Source organism: Myxine glutinosa, chromosome 1 (genome assembly GCF_964187855.1).
Source record: "Myxine glutinosa chromosome 1, kmMyxGlut1.1, whole genome shotgun sequence".
NCBI lineage: Eukaryota > Metazoa > Chordata > Myxini > Myxiniformes > Myxinidae > Myxine > Myxine glutinosa.
The window spans coordinates 243,776,175-243,794,924 of NC_136261.1; the positions used below are offsets into that span (position 1 = coordinate 243,776,175).

The 18,750-nt window shown below is 43.9% G+C and overlaps 2 protein-coding genes and 1 long non-coding RNA gene across 5 annotated transcripts in view; 1 reads left to right on the top strand and 2 right to left on the bottom strand.

Annotated features, from left to right (window-relative positions):
* The window catches only part of LOC137435533 (uncharacterized), a 37,957-nt gene extending 27,823 nt beyond the window's left edge, over positions 1–10,134 (bottom strand). For both annotated transcript variants that reach the window (XM_068129428.2, XM_068129419.2), the window contains exons 1-2: positions 9,918–10,134; positions 8,869–8,903 (exon numbers count right to left, since the gene is read on the bottom strand). In XM_068129428.2, the coding sequence (XP_067985529.2) occupies positions 8,869–8,903; positions 9,918–9,963 (81 nt within the window). In that variant the 5' untranslated portion in view covers positions 9,964–10,134. The remainder of the gene's footprint in view (positions 1–8,868; positions 8,904–9,917) is intronic.
* LOC137435567 (uncharacterized) overlaps positions 1–18,750 on the top strand; it is a 58,758-nt gene that overhangs the window by 17,566 nt on the left and 22,442 nt on the right. The gene's annotated exons all lie outside the window — the stretch shown is intronic.
* The window catches only part of LOC137435546 (uncharacterized), a 46,178-nt gene continuing 41,993 nt past the window's right edge, over positions 14,566–18,750 (bottom strand). For both annotated transcript variants that reach the window (XM_068129440.2, XM_068129445.2), the window contains one exon: positions 14,566–15,150. In XM_068129440.2, coding sequence (XP_067985541.2) covers positions 14,702–15,150 — 449 coding nt within the window. In that variant the 3' untranslated portion in view covers positions 14,566–14,701. The remainder of the gene's footprint in view (positions 15,151–18,750) is intronic.

Below are 18,750 nucleotides of genomic sequence, written 5' to 3' on the forward strand. Positions count from 1 at the left end.
ACACTCAGACTTACTCTCAGGCTCACTCACACGGGGTCTGTAGATGGTCGGGTTGAGGGTCCAAGGGTCCACAGCTCGTCCGGTCCACAACTCGTACCGTGCAGGCGATGGAAGACGGCAGGCAGCTCTCCGCGTGGCGTAGGCGCGAGGCGGACAATTATATCGGGGAAAGGTCGGTAAGCTGGCGATTATATTGCGTATGTAAAACTTGTACCGGCGCCTTTATACGTGCTCCCGGTATCACTGGGTACAATACGCCACTTCCTCAAGCCCGCCGCAATGCCACGTAAACCCTTCACTACGGGCGCCTTCCACAATAGTCCTTCTCAACGCTGCAGTCCTCTGCAATGCGTGCCGCGCGCCAGTCCTTTGTAAAGCGCAATCAATCCTTTCAAGGCTTATCACCGTGAGTCTCTCCTCATCACTCAACTGAATTCAGCGCGTCTCCTCTCGCAACTCAACTACTGAGGTGGGGACCTCGCGCGAAGGGTTTTATTGCCACGCCCAGCAAACCCTCTGGAATGTCCAGCCACACCCTGTCAGGCGATGTCGCCTCAGCCCTGATTGGCTGTTGAGGTCTTACCGGCTCCGCCTTGATGGCTGCTTGACGTGGCCACACCTCCACCCTTGCGCTCCGCCCCCTTTTTCGGGCCTTCCCTCGTGGCATTTGGGCTGGTTCGAGCGGAGGCCCAAGGGCAGCGAACGCTACTGGCCCAACGCGTAACAAACTGCGAGGGGGCATGGGGTACAGACTGGATAGCGCTCAATGGAGAAGGTTGGAGGGAGGCTGCAAAATGGACGAACGGGGCCTACTCTTATTTGTTTTACACAACGCAGATGCAACTATTGGGAATGGCCTTATCCTAAACACATACTATGAAATAACTAACGTTCTAAGGTGACCTAACTATGGGGTGCAACCTTTAACCTTTAATGATGTTACCTGTGTGGGTTCTCAAAACCGCAACACTATATCTATATATATATATACACACAAATATAAATATATATATATATATATATATATATATATATATATATATATATATATATATATATATACACACACATATATACAGTCACGTGAAAAAGTAAGTACACCCCATGTAAAGTTTTTACTTTTTCAACATATTTCAACATGCAGCTATTTGATCTTCATTTCAACAATATTGATAGATAATGGTGATATAATATAACATATATCATGAAACATTTACATTTTGTAGTCCATTGTATAATTTAAATAAACATAAATGCAAATTTCGCATGTGGAAAAAGTAAGTACACCCTTGACTCTAATAGGTGGTATTGCCTCCTTCGGCAGAAACAACCTCAAGTAGGCGTTTCTTATAACTGTCTACCAGTCTCTGACATCGACTGGGAGAAATTTTTGCCCACTCCTCCAAGCAGAATTCTTTCAGCTGTGCAATGTTTGAGGGGTTTCTTGTGTGCACAGCTCGTTTCAAATCCCCCCACAACATCTCGATGGGATTTAGATCCGGGCTTTGACTTGGCCATTCCAGAACCCTCCATTTCTTTCTTTTCAGCCATTCCTTGGTGGATTTACTGGTATGTCTAGGGTCATTGTCATGTTGCAAGGTCCACCTTCGGTTGAGCTTCAACTTCCCGACAGATGGCCTCACATTATCCTCAAGCACCCTCTGGTACAATGAGGAATTCATAGTGGATTCTATGATGGTGAGCTGCCCAGGCCCCGATGCAGAAAAGCTGCCCCAAACCATAATATTTCCACCACCATGCTTTACAGTTGGTATCAGGTTCTTGTGGTCAAATGATGTCTTTGGTTTTCGCCAAACATGTCTTCTGGTACTGTGGCCAAATAGCTCTAACTTTGATTCATCTGCTCAGAGCACATTGTTCCAGAAGTGCTGGTCTTTGCCTAGGTGTTCATTGGCACACTTTAGTCTTGCGCTGATGTTCTTTCTGGACAGCAAAGGATTCCTCCAAGCACACCTCCCGTGTGGATCAAATTTGTGCAGCCTCTTTCTAATGGTGGACACTTGCACTTTGACATCAACAATGGCAAGAGCTACCTGTAGATCCCGTGATGACATTCTGGGGTTCTTAGAGACTTCTTTCAGCATCTTGTGGTCTGCCCTGGGGCTGAACTTGCTGGGGAGGCCTGGCCTGAACAAGTTGGCAGTTGTTTGGAATCTTCACCACTTGTAGATGATCTTCTGGACAGTCGAATGATTGATTTCAAATTGTTTGGAGATCTTTTTAAATCCCTTCCCAGAGTCGTGGGCATCTATAACCTTCTTTCTGAAGGCCTCAGAGAGCTCTTTTGATCTAGGCATGGTGACGCCGCACACTTCAACAACAAAGAGCAAACCAAACTAAATGTCTGAGGTTTAAATAAGACAGGTTCCTCCAAGATCCTCTCTAATGATGTTCTAATCACTTGCACCTGAGCTGGTGCACCTGATTCTAATTTTAGTTATTTGAAGTAGTGATAAAAGTGGGGGTGTACTTACTTTTTCCACATGGGAAATTTGCATTTATGTTTATTTATATTATACAATGGACTACAAAATGTAAATGTTTCATGGTATTTGTTATATTATATCACCTTTATCTATCAATATTGTTGAAATGAAGATCAAATAGCTGTATGCTGAAATATGTTGAAAAAGTCAAAATTTTACATGGGGTGTACTTACTTTTTCACGTGACTGTATATGGTAAATATATTTATTTATTGTTGTATACACATATATACACAATATATAATAATATATATAAATATATATATTTATATATATATTTACACATATACTGCATATATGGTAAATATATTGCGGTTTTTAGAACCCTCACTTTGTAAATAATACTTGTAAATAATATTCCATCATTTAAAAGGTTAAAGGTCACACCCATAGTTAGTCCATATGCAACACGTAGGACACCATAGGAACTTTAGTTATTTCCTTATTATGTGTCAGATAAGGCCGTGTTCCCAATCGTTGAATCTGCATTGCATTAATCAAATAAGATAGGCCCCATTCGCTTCCTTGCCAACCTCTCTCCCAATTCTATTATGCGCCTTCGCTTGCCAGCAGCGTTTGCTGTGTTGAGCTGAAGTTTGCTCAAACAAACGCCATTAACCACGCGGTCAAGCTCGAGGAAGAAGGGGGCGGAGCGCCGGGAACGAGGCGTGGCCCTGTCAACTCGCCGTCAAGGGCGGAGCCGGTGAGCCCTCGCCAACCAACCAGGGCTGAGGTGAGCTCGCTGGCGGGCGTGGTTTCAAAGTACGCGCATTGATCTCAAAGCGCGATTTATAAGCGCAAGCGCGACGCCCTTTTACGGACTGCGCAGGGGACGATTGATTGTAAAGGACTTGTGAGGAAAGGCGCTGATTGCACGAACTGCCTGTGATAAGAGCCATTGATCGGAGAGAGAGAGAGAGAGAGAGAGAGAGAGAGAGAGAGAGAGAGAGAGAGAGAGAGAGAGAGAGAGCTGGCACGAGCTACATATTACGTACGCTACATCCCAGTCCCCCCGAGATACGTAAGGTCCGCTCGTGTCCGACGATACGCGCAAAGCTGCCTGCCGGGTTTCGCCCGCGGAACCGGAGCCTGGACTGGAGTGGACCGGAGCCGGATCCCAGCGCCTGGACCATCTGCTTGGACCATCCTCCCCTACCACTACAATTCCGTGTGAGTGTGTCTGTTTGTCCTGGGGTCGTAATAAGTTAAGACTGTATAGGTAAGCCTGCCCTGTGTCCTTTTGTTTCTTCTTCCTCCTGTATATTCCTTTCGTTTCCTCTTTGGGTTTTTGTACATAATAAATAAACCCTTATTTGTTCTTCCTACACTCTGGTTTCCTCTTATCCGATCGCCTCCGTCCTTTCTTTCAATTGAGTACCTGTGGCACGATTTGGAAACCGCTCAGGATCGGGTTAGTCTTTGTTAATGGCTCGGGCCGCGAATTGTTAACCGCTCGGCAATTTCCATCTTATCCGTGGTTCGAGCGGGAGTTATTTCCTTGCTTTACGGTCGGGTTAGTAAGTAGGTATTTGGGACTTCATTGACCAATCACCCGAGCTAATTCCGACTGGAAGGAGCGTCATAGCTTCCAGGATTGGGGGACGGCCAGCTTAAAAGAGAAGGGGATTAACCCCCCCTTGATAAGGGGGAGCGCCGACCCCCGAATCCGCAACAATTGGTGTCAGGAGTGGGATTGGACCCGAACCAAATTTTTTATATTAAAAAATTTTTTGGTCAAAATTACCAGCGGCCGAAATTTTTATTCATATCCAAATTAAATCGTGCCATGGATAATCAAGGCGATCAGATGCCGGTGGGGAAAATAGAAGAAGAATTAGAGGCAACCCAGGACCCCAGGGAACAATTGGGAGAGAGGGAGGAGGAAAGTAATGAAGGACGTGCGGTAGTGGGGGTTGCAGGCGCACAAAATGGCGGCGCCTCGCACATGGCCGCGGCAGCCGAGCCCGAGATGCCAGAATACATGCGAGTCTTTATGATTCAAATGATGGCAAAGTTGGACGCCCAAAGTGATACATCCACCCTGGAGCGAAGAGAGATGGTTTCGCCAAATGAAAGAAGGGTTAAATAATCTGGAAAATAGAATGGGTGGATTAGAGGGCAAATTAGGGGGCCAATTGGAGGACGTGGGTAGCCAAATTGGGGAAATGAAGGACGGGTTAACGGGATTGGAAAATAGGATGGCCACCCAGGAGAACCAAATGGAGGGGGTGAAGAATGGGTTAACGGGGTTAGAAAACAAGATGGGAGGCAAATTGAGGGAAATGGGGGATCAATCCGCCCGGGAAATCAAACGAATGGGGGATCAGATAGAGGAGGTCAAAAACGGGCTGGAAAGCAAATTGGACGCTCAAAAGAATGATTTGGAACAGATGAGGGCGGCATCTACCAGGGAAATGGGAGAGATGGGGGAGGATATAAGGCACGGGGTGAGCGAAGCGGTCAGAGGGGTACGCGATGAGGTAAAGCAGTGTGAGGAGCGCGTGGAGAGAGAGGTGAGAAAGAGTATGGCTATATTACAGGGGGGCATAGAGGAGTTGACGCGAGGAGTAGAACAGCTGACAGTGGGACAAAAGGAGTTGGGGGAGCAAGTCGATAAGAACACAGCTGTGATAGGGGGGCTGAAAGCGACGCAGAAATAAATAAAGAAAGAACTAATAGCGACGAAGAAAGAATGTCAGACGGTACACGAGGGGCTGACAAAGAGGTTGGACGAGGTGGTAGAGGCGTTGGAGATGAGGGAACGGGAGGTCAGAAGGCATACAGAGACGACCAAGGTGGCCTTAGAAGAAGAAATTGAGGGGGCGCACCGGGAAATAGAAGAGGTGAAACAAAAGTTAGAGGAAGTCGAAGAAGGGTGAGTGAAATTAAAAAGAGACGAAGGGAGACGAAGAAGGAAATAAAGGAGGAGGTGTTGGAATTGGTACAAGGTCTGTGCTCACATCGTGATGACGTGCTTGCTAACCAAATAAATAGTTTGCAGGTGGGGGAGGAGGAGCAAAGAGGAAGAGGCGCCGAGGTGAGTGGCCGAGGATTATTTCCCTGCTTTACAGTCGGGTTAGTAAGTAGGTATTTGGGACTTCATTGACCAATCACACTAGCTAATTCTGACCGGAAGGAGCATCATAGCTTCCAGGATTGGGGGACAGCCAGCTTAAAAGACAAGGGGATTAACCCCCCCCCCCCTTGATAAGGGGGAGCCCCAAATCCGCAACAATATATATATTGTTGCGGATTCGGGGGTCGGCGCTCCCCCTTATCAAGGGGGGGTTAATCCCCTTGTCCTTTAAGCTGGCCATCCCAAGTCCTGGAGCTATGACGTCACTTCCGGTCAGCGCTGAATAGGGTGGTAGGCCGAATTGTTCCTATTACCTAATTACCAGCGCCTTCCGGGAAGCGAGGAAATGAGCCCCGCCCGAGCCGCGGCGTTAGTGGACACGCCGAGCGAAGCGAGTCGCGACTCAGGCCGTTAACAATGACTAACCCGATTCTGAGCGGTTCCTAATCGTGCCACAGGTACTCAATTGATAGAAAGGATGGATGCGATCGCATTAGGGAAAACCAAGAAAGAACAAGATAATTTATTTACAAACCAAAAAAGAAGACGAAAGGAAAGAACGTACAGGAAGACGAAGAAGAAGCAGGACAGGGCAGTCTTAACTACGCAGTCTTAACTTACGACCCCAGACAAACGTACGCACTCACACGGGGATTGTAGCTGGTAGGGTGGAAGGTCCAGGTAGATGGTCCGGGCTCCAGTCGACTCCGTCCAGTGGGCGAAACCCGGCAGGCAGCTTCGCGTGTATCGTTGGACGCGAGCGGAACTTACATATAGCGGGGTGGGGGGCTGGGATGCTTCAGCGTATGTAATAATTGTATGGCTGTGCCAAACACACCCTCTCCAAGATTCTCTTATAACGCCAGCGAGTGAGTCCTTATGCAATGTGCGCTACTGGATCAGTCCCGTTACAAAGGTTCTTCTGCGCAGTACCATAGAAAGCAGTCCTTCAACAAGCGACTTTCCCAATAGACCTTTTCAATCAGCCGTGTCCGCGCAGCCCCCCAAAAGAAGTCCGTTTGCCAGCGTGCGCAGTCCTCAAGCCCGTAAAACGGCTTTGCGCTCGCGCTTTTATAACGCGAGCCAAGATCACTCCGCGCTCCACAAAGGCCACGCCCGTCAGTGATCTTACATCAGCCCTGGTTGGCTGGTGGGGGGCTTACCGGCCACACCTTTGACGGCTGGTTGACGGGCCACACCTTGTTCTTGGCATCCCGCCCCCTTTTTCCTCGAACCGACCGCATGGTCAATGGCGGTGCCTGAGCGAACGCTGCTGGCAAGGCGCGTAATAGAATTGGGAGAGAGAGGTTGGCAAAATGGGTGAAAGGGCCTTCTCCTTATTTGACTGATGCAACGCAGATTCAACGATTGGAAACACGGCCTTAACTAAAACACATAATAATGAAATAACTGGAATTTCCAGGGTGGCCTATGTGTTGCTGTGGCCTAACTAAGGGTGCTACCTTTAACCTTTAATGTCATATTTACAAGTGATTATTTATTTACAACAAGTGTGGGTTCTAAAACCGCAACAATATATATATTGTTACGGTTCTCTGCCGCTCTTCTTACCCTTACCAAGGGGGGATTAAGCCCCTTGTTCGTTCTGGGCTTGGCGGAACCGAGAGACTTGAAACGCCTCTTTCGGGCAAACGCAAGGTAGGGTTTTGGGACCAAGTCTCGCTCGTACCTAAATACCCACGCCGCCACTGAAGCGGGGAACCAAGCCTCACACGAGCCACGTGTAATTTGAGTACACCGAGCGGATTGCGTAACACGTGGTCCGTGCAGTCACCGTTAAATATTGGTCCCCGATTAGAGCGGTTCTATTCGTACCACGCTTAGTCCATGAGGAAATCACAAGAACGATCAAATGGAAGGAAGAACACAGGTTTACTTATTATTCCCAATATTAGGTACAATGATCGGTAGAAGCAGAGACACAGAGCAGCACTTAAGCAGTCTTATCCTTATGCCCAGACTCGGGCCCGTTCAAACTCACACAGGGAATTGCAGGCAGGTTGATGTTCAGGCCAAATGCGCCGGCCTGGTTGTCCAGGAACGGCCCCATCCGGCTCTCCACGGTCCCAGCACGTCCCGCGAAGATGGCAAGCAGACGGTGGAAGGATCCTCGTAGCGCGTCTCCCGAACAAAAGGCAGCCGATGAGGTAGGAAGGAAAAGTACGCGTCTCTCAGCATGGCTGGCCATTACACAGCGCGTTATCACTCGCGTAACTCAATGCGCTATATGCGGCTCGGCTTCAAGCTCAACCGAGCGTCACTTTCATACGAGTGATCCTGGTTCATGCGCGTCTTTCACCGATCCCGTATCTTTCAAAGTCCTCTACTGCTGTAACTCACTGCCCTGCTAGATGCCAACTCAGTCCTCGTACCTCAATTGGTCGTGGAACTCAACTGCCCCTGGGGCCTTTGCGCAACCACTTATATCAATATGCCGCGAACCTTCTCGAACCTTCCAACCACGCCCTGTGAGGCAGTGCTGCCGCCACACCCTCTGAGCCCTGATTGGCGGCTCGCGCTTACCGTCAGCTCCTCTGCTGCCCTCATTCGGTCCCGCCATGACCCTCCTAGGCCTGCCTCGTGTTAATTCGCGCCAAAAGAACCAAAGGCAGCACAAAGAGGCATGAGGCAATGGAGGCGGGATAAGGCAATGGAAGTAGGAGAAGGACCTATTCTCCTTACTCTACTCAACGCAGAACTAACATAGGAAAAGGACTATGCTCACAAATACTAAGAGATAATTACACTATCGCGAGGCTACATGTTGTTGTGTGACTAACTATGAGGGGGAAATTTAACCTTTATTATACTGACTGTTACCAAAACTCAAAACCGCAACAATATACATATATATATATATATATATAGACATATATACATATATACATACATACATATATGCATATATACATTATACATATATACATACATACATACATACATACATATATACATATATACATATATACACAGATACATATATACACATACATATATACACAGATACATATATACATACAGTATATACATACATATATACATATACATATATACATATATACATACATATATACATATATACATATACATATATACATAATACATACATACATACATACATACATACATACATACATCTATATATAAAATCACGTTTATGCAGGTGCTCAATTGCAATACCACAATAAAAGATCCAACCTCAAGCAGATACATGTATACAAATAAATGCAAAGGCATCGTAGGTGAATACACCGATAAACTTGCCTTGTCATCTCCTTTACCGACAGGCACAGCAATCCCTATACAGAACAAAGGGTGAGACGTATTAATTCATTCATAGATAATAATAAGAATAAGAATAAAAATATTACAATGATTTTAATAAGCATCATTATCGTAGACAATAATAGTGGAATACGAATGCAACTTTTGCACTTTGCATCAATAGCAATTGCGGCTTTACATCATGCACAAAAAGGTCATTTTAGGCGAGTTCATGCTGGAAATTATATTTTAAGTTAAAGTGTAAAAAAATAGTAATAAAAAAAATGTGTTGAACGGTTCATGTGAAATAATCAATCGTTGGCAGTTAAATGATCGATATAGAGTCGTCTTGGAAGAAACAATAAATTTGGATGCTGTGTACAGTCGGTTGGTCGGCACAGCAGGTTCGATGCGATTCCTTTGCGAGGGATTTCACATTCGTGGGACTGATATTTCTGCGAATCTGCGGCCCATCGAGCAAATCGGCGTTTACACGGTACGGAGAAGCGAAGCAATTGCCTTTCACAGGCATCTCTCACATGCACTGCACCATAAAGGACTCGCTAACCTTGACTGTGTATGTCATGCACCTCCACTAGGGCTATTGGGAAAGGACCGGTTCGAGCGTCTGAGTCGTGCAGATTCCATATCACAATAGAGTATGTGAAGTCTTTTGCAACAACCCTCCTCTCTTGATTTTTTTTTTTTTTAGTACAATTTATTTTTGCCCTACATTGCGAGTACAATGTGCTGAACTATGTCTGGTGTGTGGTTCAGGGCATTGCACTTGCAATGGAGTGCGACGCGTTTTATGATTCATCTGCAGTCCCGTACAACCCAAGATGCAGTACGGTTCGTAAAAAATCAATCAAGCTCCAATTCGATCAACGCTCGTTGCATAACATCAAATGCGTAAAAAAAAAAGTGCGAGGACCAACCGTGCGAGTATTAAATGCATCGAAGTATTTTTTTTATCAACACCCTGCAGAGGAAATGTGAGAAAACGACGAAAGGCTCTAGGCCAGGGAAGCGCCATGTGCAGTGCTTACCGCAGCAGATGCAGAGGAAGAAGCAGAGGATCAAGAACACGTTCATGGCTACAGATAATCGAAATGGGAGAGCAACAGAAAATTCAATCGCTTGCTAGTGAAGGTGGACGCGAATGAAGAAGAAGAAAAAATGCCAACGTGCTGGGCTTCGTAAACAGGGAATATTTGAGAGCACTGGGAAGCGAAGGGAGTGAGATGACCAGCAGGCAATGGAGCTCGAAACGTCGGGAAGCGCTTTAAATGCACTCTCCAGTATTGGAGGGGGAAGGGGGGCAGAGCGCGTCACTACCCGTGTGTTGTGCATACGGAGCAGACGGAGAGGAAAAATAACCAAATTAAACCTTTTCTTTTTTTTCCCTTCGCATTACCTTTCTACATCCATTGTAAGCCCTTGCGAGGCTTTAGAAAACGAGTTCGACAACGGATCCAATGAAATGGAGATGCTGAGATGGTTTGAACAATATGGTGTTGAGCCATTGTCCACATCAGAGTTGTGAACGCGAGTCGGCCTTGTAGAATACATTATTGTGTCCATGTCAATCCCAAAGGTGACAAAGGAGCATCACCTTTTCACTGTGCACATCATACATTTTTATCACTCTGTACTTTGGTAACCTGACCAGCTCCAAAGGAAGGGTAAGATGCAGTTTTGAACTGTAGCATAGGTTTCGAGATGCTTTTGTAAAGCAAATGATGAACTATTAATCAAACTTCCTAAACTAAGCCAAGTTCATGGAAGCTTGTGAATCTGATACCAGATTCTTCCACGACAAAGTCTGTGCAAGGGTAATGCGGATGAGATTATGTGGAACTAAGACTGCAGCAACTGGAAGCATATACAGTGCATGCAGAAAGTATTCAGACCCCTTCACTTTTTTCACATTTTGTTATGTTGCAGCCTCATGCTGAAATCGTTTAAATTCATTTTTTCCCTCATCAATCTACACTCAATACCCCATAATGACAAAGAGAAAACAGGATTTTAGAAAGTTTTGCAAATTTATTAAAAATAAAAAACTGAAATATCACATTTACATAAGTATTCATACCCTTTGCTATGACACTTGAAATTGAGCTCAGGTGCCTCCCATTTCTCTTGATCATCTTTGAGATGTTTCTACACCCTGATTTGAGTCCACCTGTGGTAAATTCAATTGATTGGACATGATTTGGAAAGGCACACACCTGTCGATATAAGGTCTCACAGCTGACAATGTATATCAGAGCAAAAACCAAGCCATGAGGTCGAAGGAACTGCCTGCAGAGCTCAGAGACAGGATTGTGTCGAGGCACAGATCTGGGGAAGCCGACAAAAAAATCTCTGCTGCATTGAAGGTTCCCAAGAGCACAGTGGCCTCCATAATTCGTAAATGAAAGGAGTTTGGAACAACCAGGACTCTGGAGCTGGAACTGAGCCAAGAGCTGGCCACCTGGCCAAACTGAGCAATCGGGGGGGGGGGGGGGGGGAGGGGAAGGGCGTTGGTAAGAGAGAGGACCAAGAACCCGATGGTCGCTCTGGCTGAGCTCCCGAGATCCTGCGTGGAGATGGGAGAAACTTCCAGATGGACAACCATCACTGCAACACTCCACCGATCTGGGCTTTATAGCAGAGTGGCTAGACGGAAGCCTTTCCTCAGTGAAAGACACATGAAAGCCCGCTTGGAGTTCGCAAAAAAGCACCTAAAGGACTCTCAGACTGTGAGAAACAAGATTCTGTGGTCTGATGAAACCAAGATTAAAATCAATCTTTCACTGAGGAGAGGCTTCCATCTGGCCGCTCTGACATAAAGCCCAGATCGGTGGAGTGTTGCAGTGATGGTTGTCCTTCTGGAAGTTTCTCCCATCTCCACGCAGGATCTCGGGAGCTCAGCCAGAGCGACCATCGGGTTCTTGGTCACCTCTCTTACCAACGCCCTTCCTCCCCCCCCCCCCCCCGATTGCTCAGTTTGGCCAGGTGGCCAGCTCTTGGCTCAGTTCCAGCTCCAGAGTCCTGGTTGTTCCAAACTCCTTTCATTTACGAATTATGGAGGCCACGGTGCTCTTGGGAACCTTCAATGCAGCAGAGATTTTTTTGTAGGCTTCCCCAGATCTGCGCCTCGACACAATCCTGTCTCCGAGGTCTGCAGGCAGTTCCTTCGACCTCATGGCTTCGTTTTTGCTCTGATATGCATTGTCAGCTGTGAGACCTTATATAGACAGGTGTGTGCCTTTCCATATCATGTCCAATCAATTGAATTTACCACAGGTGGACTCCAATCAAGGTGTAGAAACATCTCAAAGATGATCAATAGAAATGGGAGGCACCTGAGCTAAATTTCAAGTGTCATAGCAAAGGGTATGAATACTTATGTCAATGTGATATTTCAGTTTTTTCTTTTTAATAAATTTGCAAAACTTTCTAAAATCCTGTTTTCTCTTTGTCATTATGGGGTATTGAGTGTAGATTGATGAGGGAAAAAATGAATTTAAACGATTTCAGCATGAGGCTGCAACATCACAAAATGTGAAAAAAGTGAAGGGGTCTGAATACTTTCTGAATGCACTGTATATGTATATATATATATATATATATATATATATATATATATATATATATATATATATATATATCAGTCACTATGCGACCTTCATATCATCAGTGGAGAACCGTCAGCAAGGTGTCCCATACAGCTGCTGCTGCACCTTGCTGGGAGCGATAAGCACCGCCTGCCACACGGTAACGTTATCTCTGGTATACACTCATCATATGGAGTCGACCTGGTTGCGGTTGGGAGTTACTAATAATGGTATCTGTAATCTGGTTCTCCAACCTAATGAGCGGACAACATGACGTCATCGCCATGCATGTCCGCATTGCCTGCAAAGCTCCAGAGGAACCATCTAGCAGTGCGTCATTACGGATTATAAATCCAGATACTGTCACAAGTGCATGCAAAACTCATAGTTACCGACCTGGTTTCGCCCTTGTTGGGGCTTCATCAGGGCAACGCAGTGAGGCTTCCATACACTTGTAACTCTGTGAACCTTTCGGTTTTTATATCAGTCACTATGCGACCTTCATATCATCAGTGGAGAACCGCCAGCAAGGTGTCCCATACAGCTGCTGCTGCACCTTGCTGGGAGCGATAAGCACCGCCTGCCACACGGTAACGTTATCTCTGGTATCCACTCATCATATGGAGTCGACCTGGTTGCGGTTGGGAGTTACTAATAATGGTATCTGTAATCTGGTTCTCCAACCTAATGAGCGGACAACATGACGTCATCGCCATGCATGTCCGCATATATATATATATATATATACATACATATATATATATATATATATATATATAATCTCTACACTTGCGAATAGAGAGCATCGGGAGTAATTAACAACACAGTTATGGGGCTGATTGGATGATCTGGACTCTAGAGGTTTTCACACTCGAGTTTCAGCTGTCTAGCCTGGGCTTGATTGAATCTCCGACAACCTATAAACTATCATCCTGGTATCTCGCAGGCTAGGCAAGGTATCAACGTGTGTGCCGTCGCTCAGATGGATGTTAAACTGGCATCCTGTCTGCCAGCATTAGTTGGTGGGCGTTAAAGGAGTCCTTCACGAAAATTAGGCGAGCTATCGCCAGCACCAAGAACAAATTACGAATTCTGGCTCAAACTTACATGGGCACTGCATCAGCAGCATAGATGCGCTCCCAGCCACAGGCTGCATAGGAAATCAATGAATGAATGAACACAGTTATGATGCTGGGGAAATGTATCACCTATTCAGCAGGTACTATAATAAAACAAGAGCTTTAATGAAATGTTTCGATTATCTCCATCCTTGTTTATCATGTTTCAAGGATTTTCTTTTTCCTGCCATAGCGTGACAGCAGGCCTACATAGCTCATTGAAGTTCCTGTTGAGGAGTGTTTTGATTTTCATAGAAATGATCCTGGGACCATCCATTTGGGTGGCTCTTTGTCTGGGTTAATTGCTCTCACTTGTTTACCCAGTTCATTTCACTGGGGCACATGTCGGGAAATTCACTGCTAAAGGATAAAAAAAAGTATCGATCCAGAAGTGGCGATTTGTCTTTATCCTGCACCGTCTTCAGCTTTGACCACCATTCCAACTGTGATTGAATTCCGTTGTTCCAACACCTCCGCTGGCGATATTCAAGCTCAGCTGTGCATTACAACTTGTGCACAGATCAGGCATGATATACCGACCTGCTGGACCCATTTATGATGACCCATAGAAGATTCAGTTCCATGGGTGGCAGATGTTGGACCATTCCTTTGTTAGGAGCATGGCAAATCTTTGTGAGACATATTACCATATGCTTTGAAATTGCCAGCCAGTACTGTCTTCTACATTGGTTTGAAATATTATAGTTAAAGCAGATATAACCTCCGACATAAATATTCAACCAAATATTATGAAAGGTAGGAGTCATAAAGGTGTAACGATGATATTTTTCACCAGAAAGCTATCACGACTAAAGTAATACATACCTTCCAGGACCTAAAGAACAGTGGCGCCACCCTTTTAGGAGCTAAACCATTGCGTCAGCACCGAAGGTTAACCTTTCGTCAAATAAACTCCTGTTCAGTTACCGCTGTAAGGGAAAACGGTTGTTTAAAAAACAACAACAACAACATCATTGTTAGATCAACATCATTGCAAAATATTTTTAATCAATCTAAACATTTATTGCAGACCAATGAAGTCAATAAATTTAAATGGTCAACATAATGTTTGCCCTCTTAAAAAAAACAAAAGATGAAAAGGATGCAGATTTAGTTTAAATTTTGCACCAATATATCCATAAAGTCATCTGAAATGCCTGGAACAGAGTTTGAAGAACCTGAGCACTCCATTGTCCCAGCCCACGTGCAGGAGATCCTACTCCGCTTAAGGAAAGGCTGCGTTGAGGGGTCGCGTAAGGCATGCCTGACCAGCAGGGCGCAGCGCAGACCATATGGCTGTTCATCCTGAGCTCGTAACTTCTGGATCTGTTGCACCATTGATACGTCCATTTTCTGCCTTTCTTGATCCAGCATGGTAGTCGGTGTGATCTCCAGATTTACAAAGAAAGCTTTAATGCGCTCTCTCATATTCTTATCTTGTTCTGTTTCTGAACAACCTTCAGATGAAGATTTAATCTCCTCCGGAAGGATGTTTTCAGGTGTCGACATTGCGGGAAGGTCATATTCCAGTTTCTCGACCCCATCGTTTAGCTGGGTTTCTGTGGTGAAAAGCAAAAGCAAAGATTAATATATTTTGAAAAATTCCTACACAGTTTATTTAGCTTGATCAGAAATGACCAAGTTATGTAATATTTCTGCAAAGGTAACTTTTGTGCTCCTTCAACAATGACACCATGCCAGATTTACAATTAACCGATTACCCACAGAACACCTTTAAACAGTTGATTTATCAAAGGAGTTTTGCGGTCTTTGATAACAAATGGACCACAGTGATGTCATGGGGAATGGTTTTACAAAGGACGCCCAAACCTCAAAGAAGATTCTCAATATCATAATCAAACCGTCCTGTGTTCCAGGCAGCGCCCTAACGACTCAGAGCATTTGCGGAGTAGAAAAAAATGAATTACATTAGTTTCCAAAACCTGTCAGGCTATCGGGAGTATTTTTGAATTCAGAGCTGCCATGATTTTGATGCGAATAGAAAAAGCTACGAGTCAGAATTGAAGAAAATATGGCTGAATAAAATTCTCCTTTTGCTTAAAGACAGTACAAAATAAATATATTTAATGGAGAAGTGAAGCAAAACGAGAGAGAGAGAGAGAGATTCAACAAACAGATGGAAAATATGAGTGGTTTTGCGCCAAAGGAAGTCACATCTTCGCGCCACCCCCTGCCCCTCCTTTCAAAATAAATATTCGCTGCTTATAAAGACTAGTCAAATTAAAGGTATCCTTTGAAACTAAACACGTGTCAAATAGCAGATTCGAATAGTTTCAAATATGAACCATTCATGTCAAAGGCTATATGATATATACAATGCCGTTCATAAATATTGGAAAAATGCAATCAAATTTGTTATTATTGCTATATAATCAAGAAAATTGAGATCAAAAGATGAATATGAGGCAAGAGTACAGAAGGTCAGATTTTACTTCTTGGTATCTCTAGGCATATGTGTTTTACCATTGTAGAACAATAGCACTTTTTATGTTCAGTCCACCCCATTTTAGGTAAGCATAAGTATTGGAAAAAATGACTGGCAGGTGTATCTTGTTGCATTGATTGTTCACACATAAAAGAGCTGTCAATGTCTAGTCTTGGCTGTAGCCTTTGCTTTTGCCTTGTGAGTCTGCCTTTAGAATCAGTCGGCATAAACACATTAAGACCAGAGAACTGTCTGAAAGAAAATCAAGCAATTTGGAAGCTGAAAGAACACAAGATTGAAATTATAGAGAGCTTCGTAAGCGAACCTCTATGCCAATTGTATGTATATGTAAATCCATTTAAAATTTCACTTTCATTTCAAATTTCACAAAAAAAAAAATTCTAATTTTTCCCCATTCCCTTGGGAACAAAATTTCATGTTGTCATTTCAAAATGTCCCTTCCATGATCCGCCATCTTGTCCCTTCCATGATCCGCCATCTTGTCCCTTCCATGATCCGCCATCTTGTCCCTTCCATGAACCGCCATCTTGCTCACGTGACCTTGCTTTGGTCTGGCGCGACGGATAAAATATTTTCACCTGGTGATTAAAATCAATATATATATATATATATATATATATTATATATATATATATATATATATATATATATACGTATATATATATATATATATATATATATATATATGAATTCATTTATTCATTTATTGTTTATTGTTCGCTTTTTCATAAAAGCATCTTGCTCACGTGATCTTGCTTTGGTCTGGCGCGACCGATAAATTATTTTCACCTGGTGATTAAAATCAATAAATTACAATACAGTACTGTACAGAACAGATTTTGAATTCGAAACCGCTCATCATTTATGCCAGCTACACCGACTTTTTTTTTCCACCAGCTACACTGGCTTCAGTTTTCCGCCAGCTACACCGACTTCATTTGAGCCAGGTACACCGATTTCAGTACGTACCTGCCAGTCGGACCTACGTACCTGGTCCAGTCGACTAGAAGTCTAGACGATATAGCCTACAGTAGGTAAGTCCTGCATTCTATCCCAATCTATCCATTCAATAAAATTAATTTGAATTTTAATTCTAAGCCCAAGATCAAACAACCTAGCCTAGCTAGGCCTACAGATGTTTGCGAGGGCTGCGTACTCGATCGACTGACCATTGTCGACGAAGCTCTCACTCTACGCAATGCGTATTCATATTAACCATAGCAAATAATTGGGCATAGCAAATACAAAAATTTGGAATATTCTGAAAAATAAATAAACCACGAGTGTACCCTAGCAGTAGACAACAGCCAGGTCAGCCAAGGAAAACACCTGCAGTTGATGACAGAAAAATCATCAGTGCTGTGAAGAAAACCCCAAAACAACTGTCAGTGACATCAGCAACAACCTCCAGAGTACAGGGGTAAAAAATTTCACAATCTACCGTTCGCAGAGGACTTTGACAGCAGAATTGCAAATACTACACCGCAAGATGAAAACCTCTCATCAGCACCAAAATAGAAGGCCAGATTAGAATTTGCCAAGAAGTACAGAGGTGAATCAGTGGAGTTCTGCAACAAAATTTTATGGACAGATCAGACCAAGATAAATCTTTTAGAAAAGAGATGGAAAGGCAAAAGTGTGGAGAAAGGACGGAACTGCAGATTCAAGCATACTACCTCATTCAAAGCATACTACCTCATCTGTTTCATGGCTTGGGACTTGGGCCTGTATAGCTGCCTGGAACTAGCTCACTCATCTTTATTGATAATATAACTAATGATGGCAGCAGCAGGATAAATTTGGAAGTGTACAGAAACATTGTGTCTGCTTAGGTACAAGAAAATGACTCCAAACCCATTGGGCGGTGCTTCACCATGCAGCGAGATAATGACCCAAAACACACTGCCAAAGCAACCAAGGTGTTCATCAAAGGGAAAAAGCAGAGCGTTTTAGACTGGCCAAGTCAATCTCCTGATTTAAATGAAACGTAGCATGAATTTCACTTGTGAAAGAGGAGAAAGTCAGCATCACCCCAAAACGAACACCAACTGAAAATGGCTGCAGTAAAGGCTTGGCAAAGCATCTCAAAGTAAGATACCAATAGTTTGATGATGTCAGTGGGTCACAGAATTGGTGCAGTTATTTTATGCAAGGGATATGCGACCAAATACTAAGTATTACACTACTTTAATTTACTTTAAGTTTGTCTGTTCTAATACTTATGCTTATCTGAAATGGGGGGGACTGAATGTAAAAAGTGCTATTGTTCTACAATGGTAAAACATATTGTCACATCTGAAGCTCCAGTTAAAACAGGAACTTCAATGCCGAGTTAGACTTCGTAGATAGTCCGAACAATATTTTATTGCATTGCGTTAAATTAATTAATTAAGTTATTCTTTCTCCAAGCTACATTTCTCTTTCTTCTTCTTTTCTTTCCAAAATTCTAAATCAATTAATTAATCTGTTCTCCAAGGAGCATTCAATTGGGCCAAAATAATGGCAACACATGCACACAGAAAGCAGACAGATTGCTGTAACTGGTTTTCTTATCATTTAAAGGGTTTATTTGTCAAGAAAACAGGGAAGAGGGTAACAAGATGCTATAAACAGAAACAGAATGAACCAAGAGAGTCAAATGAACACAAAGAGGCAAATGGGGATATTCAAACGTATGTACAATGATTGAGAA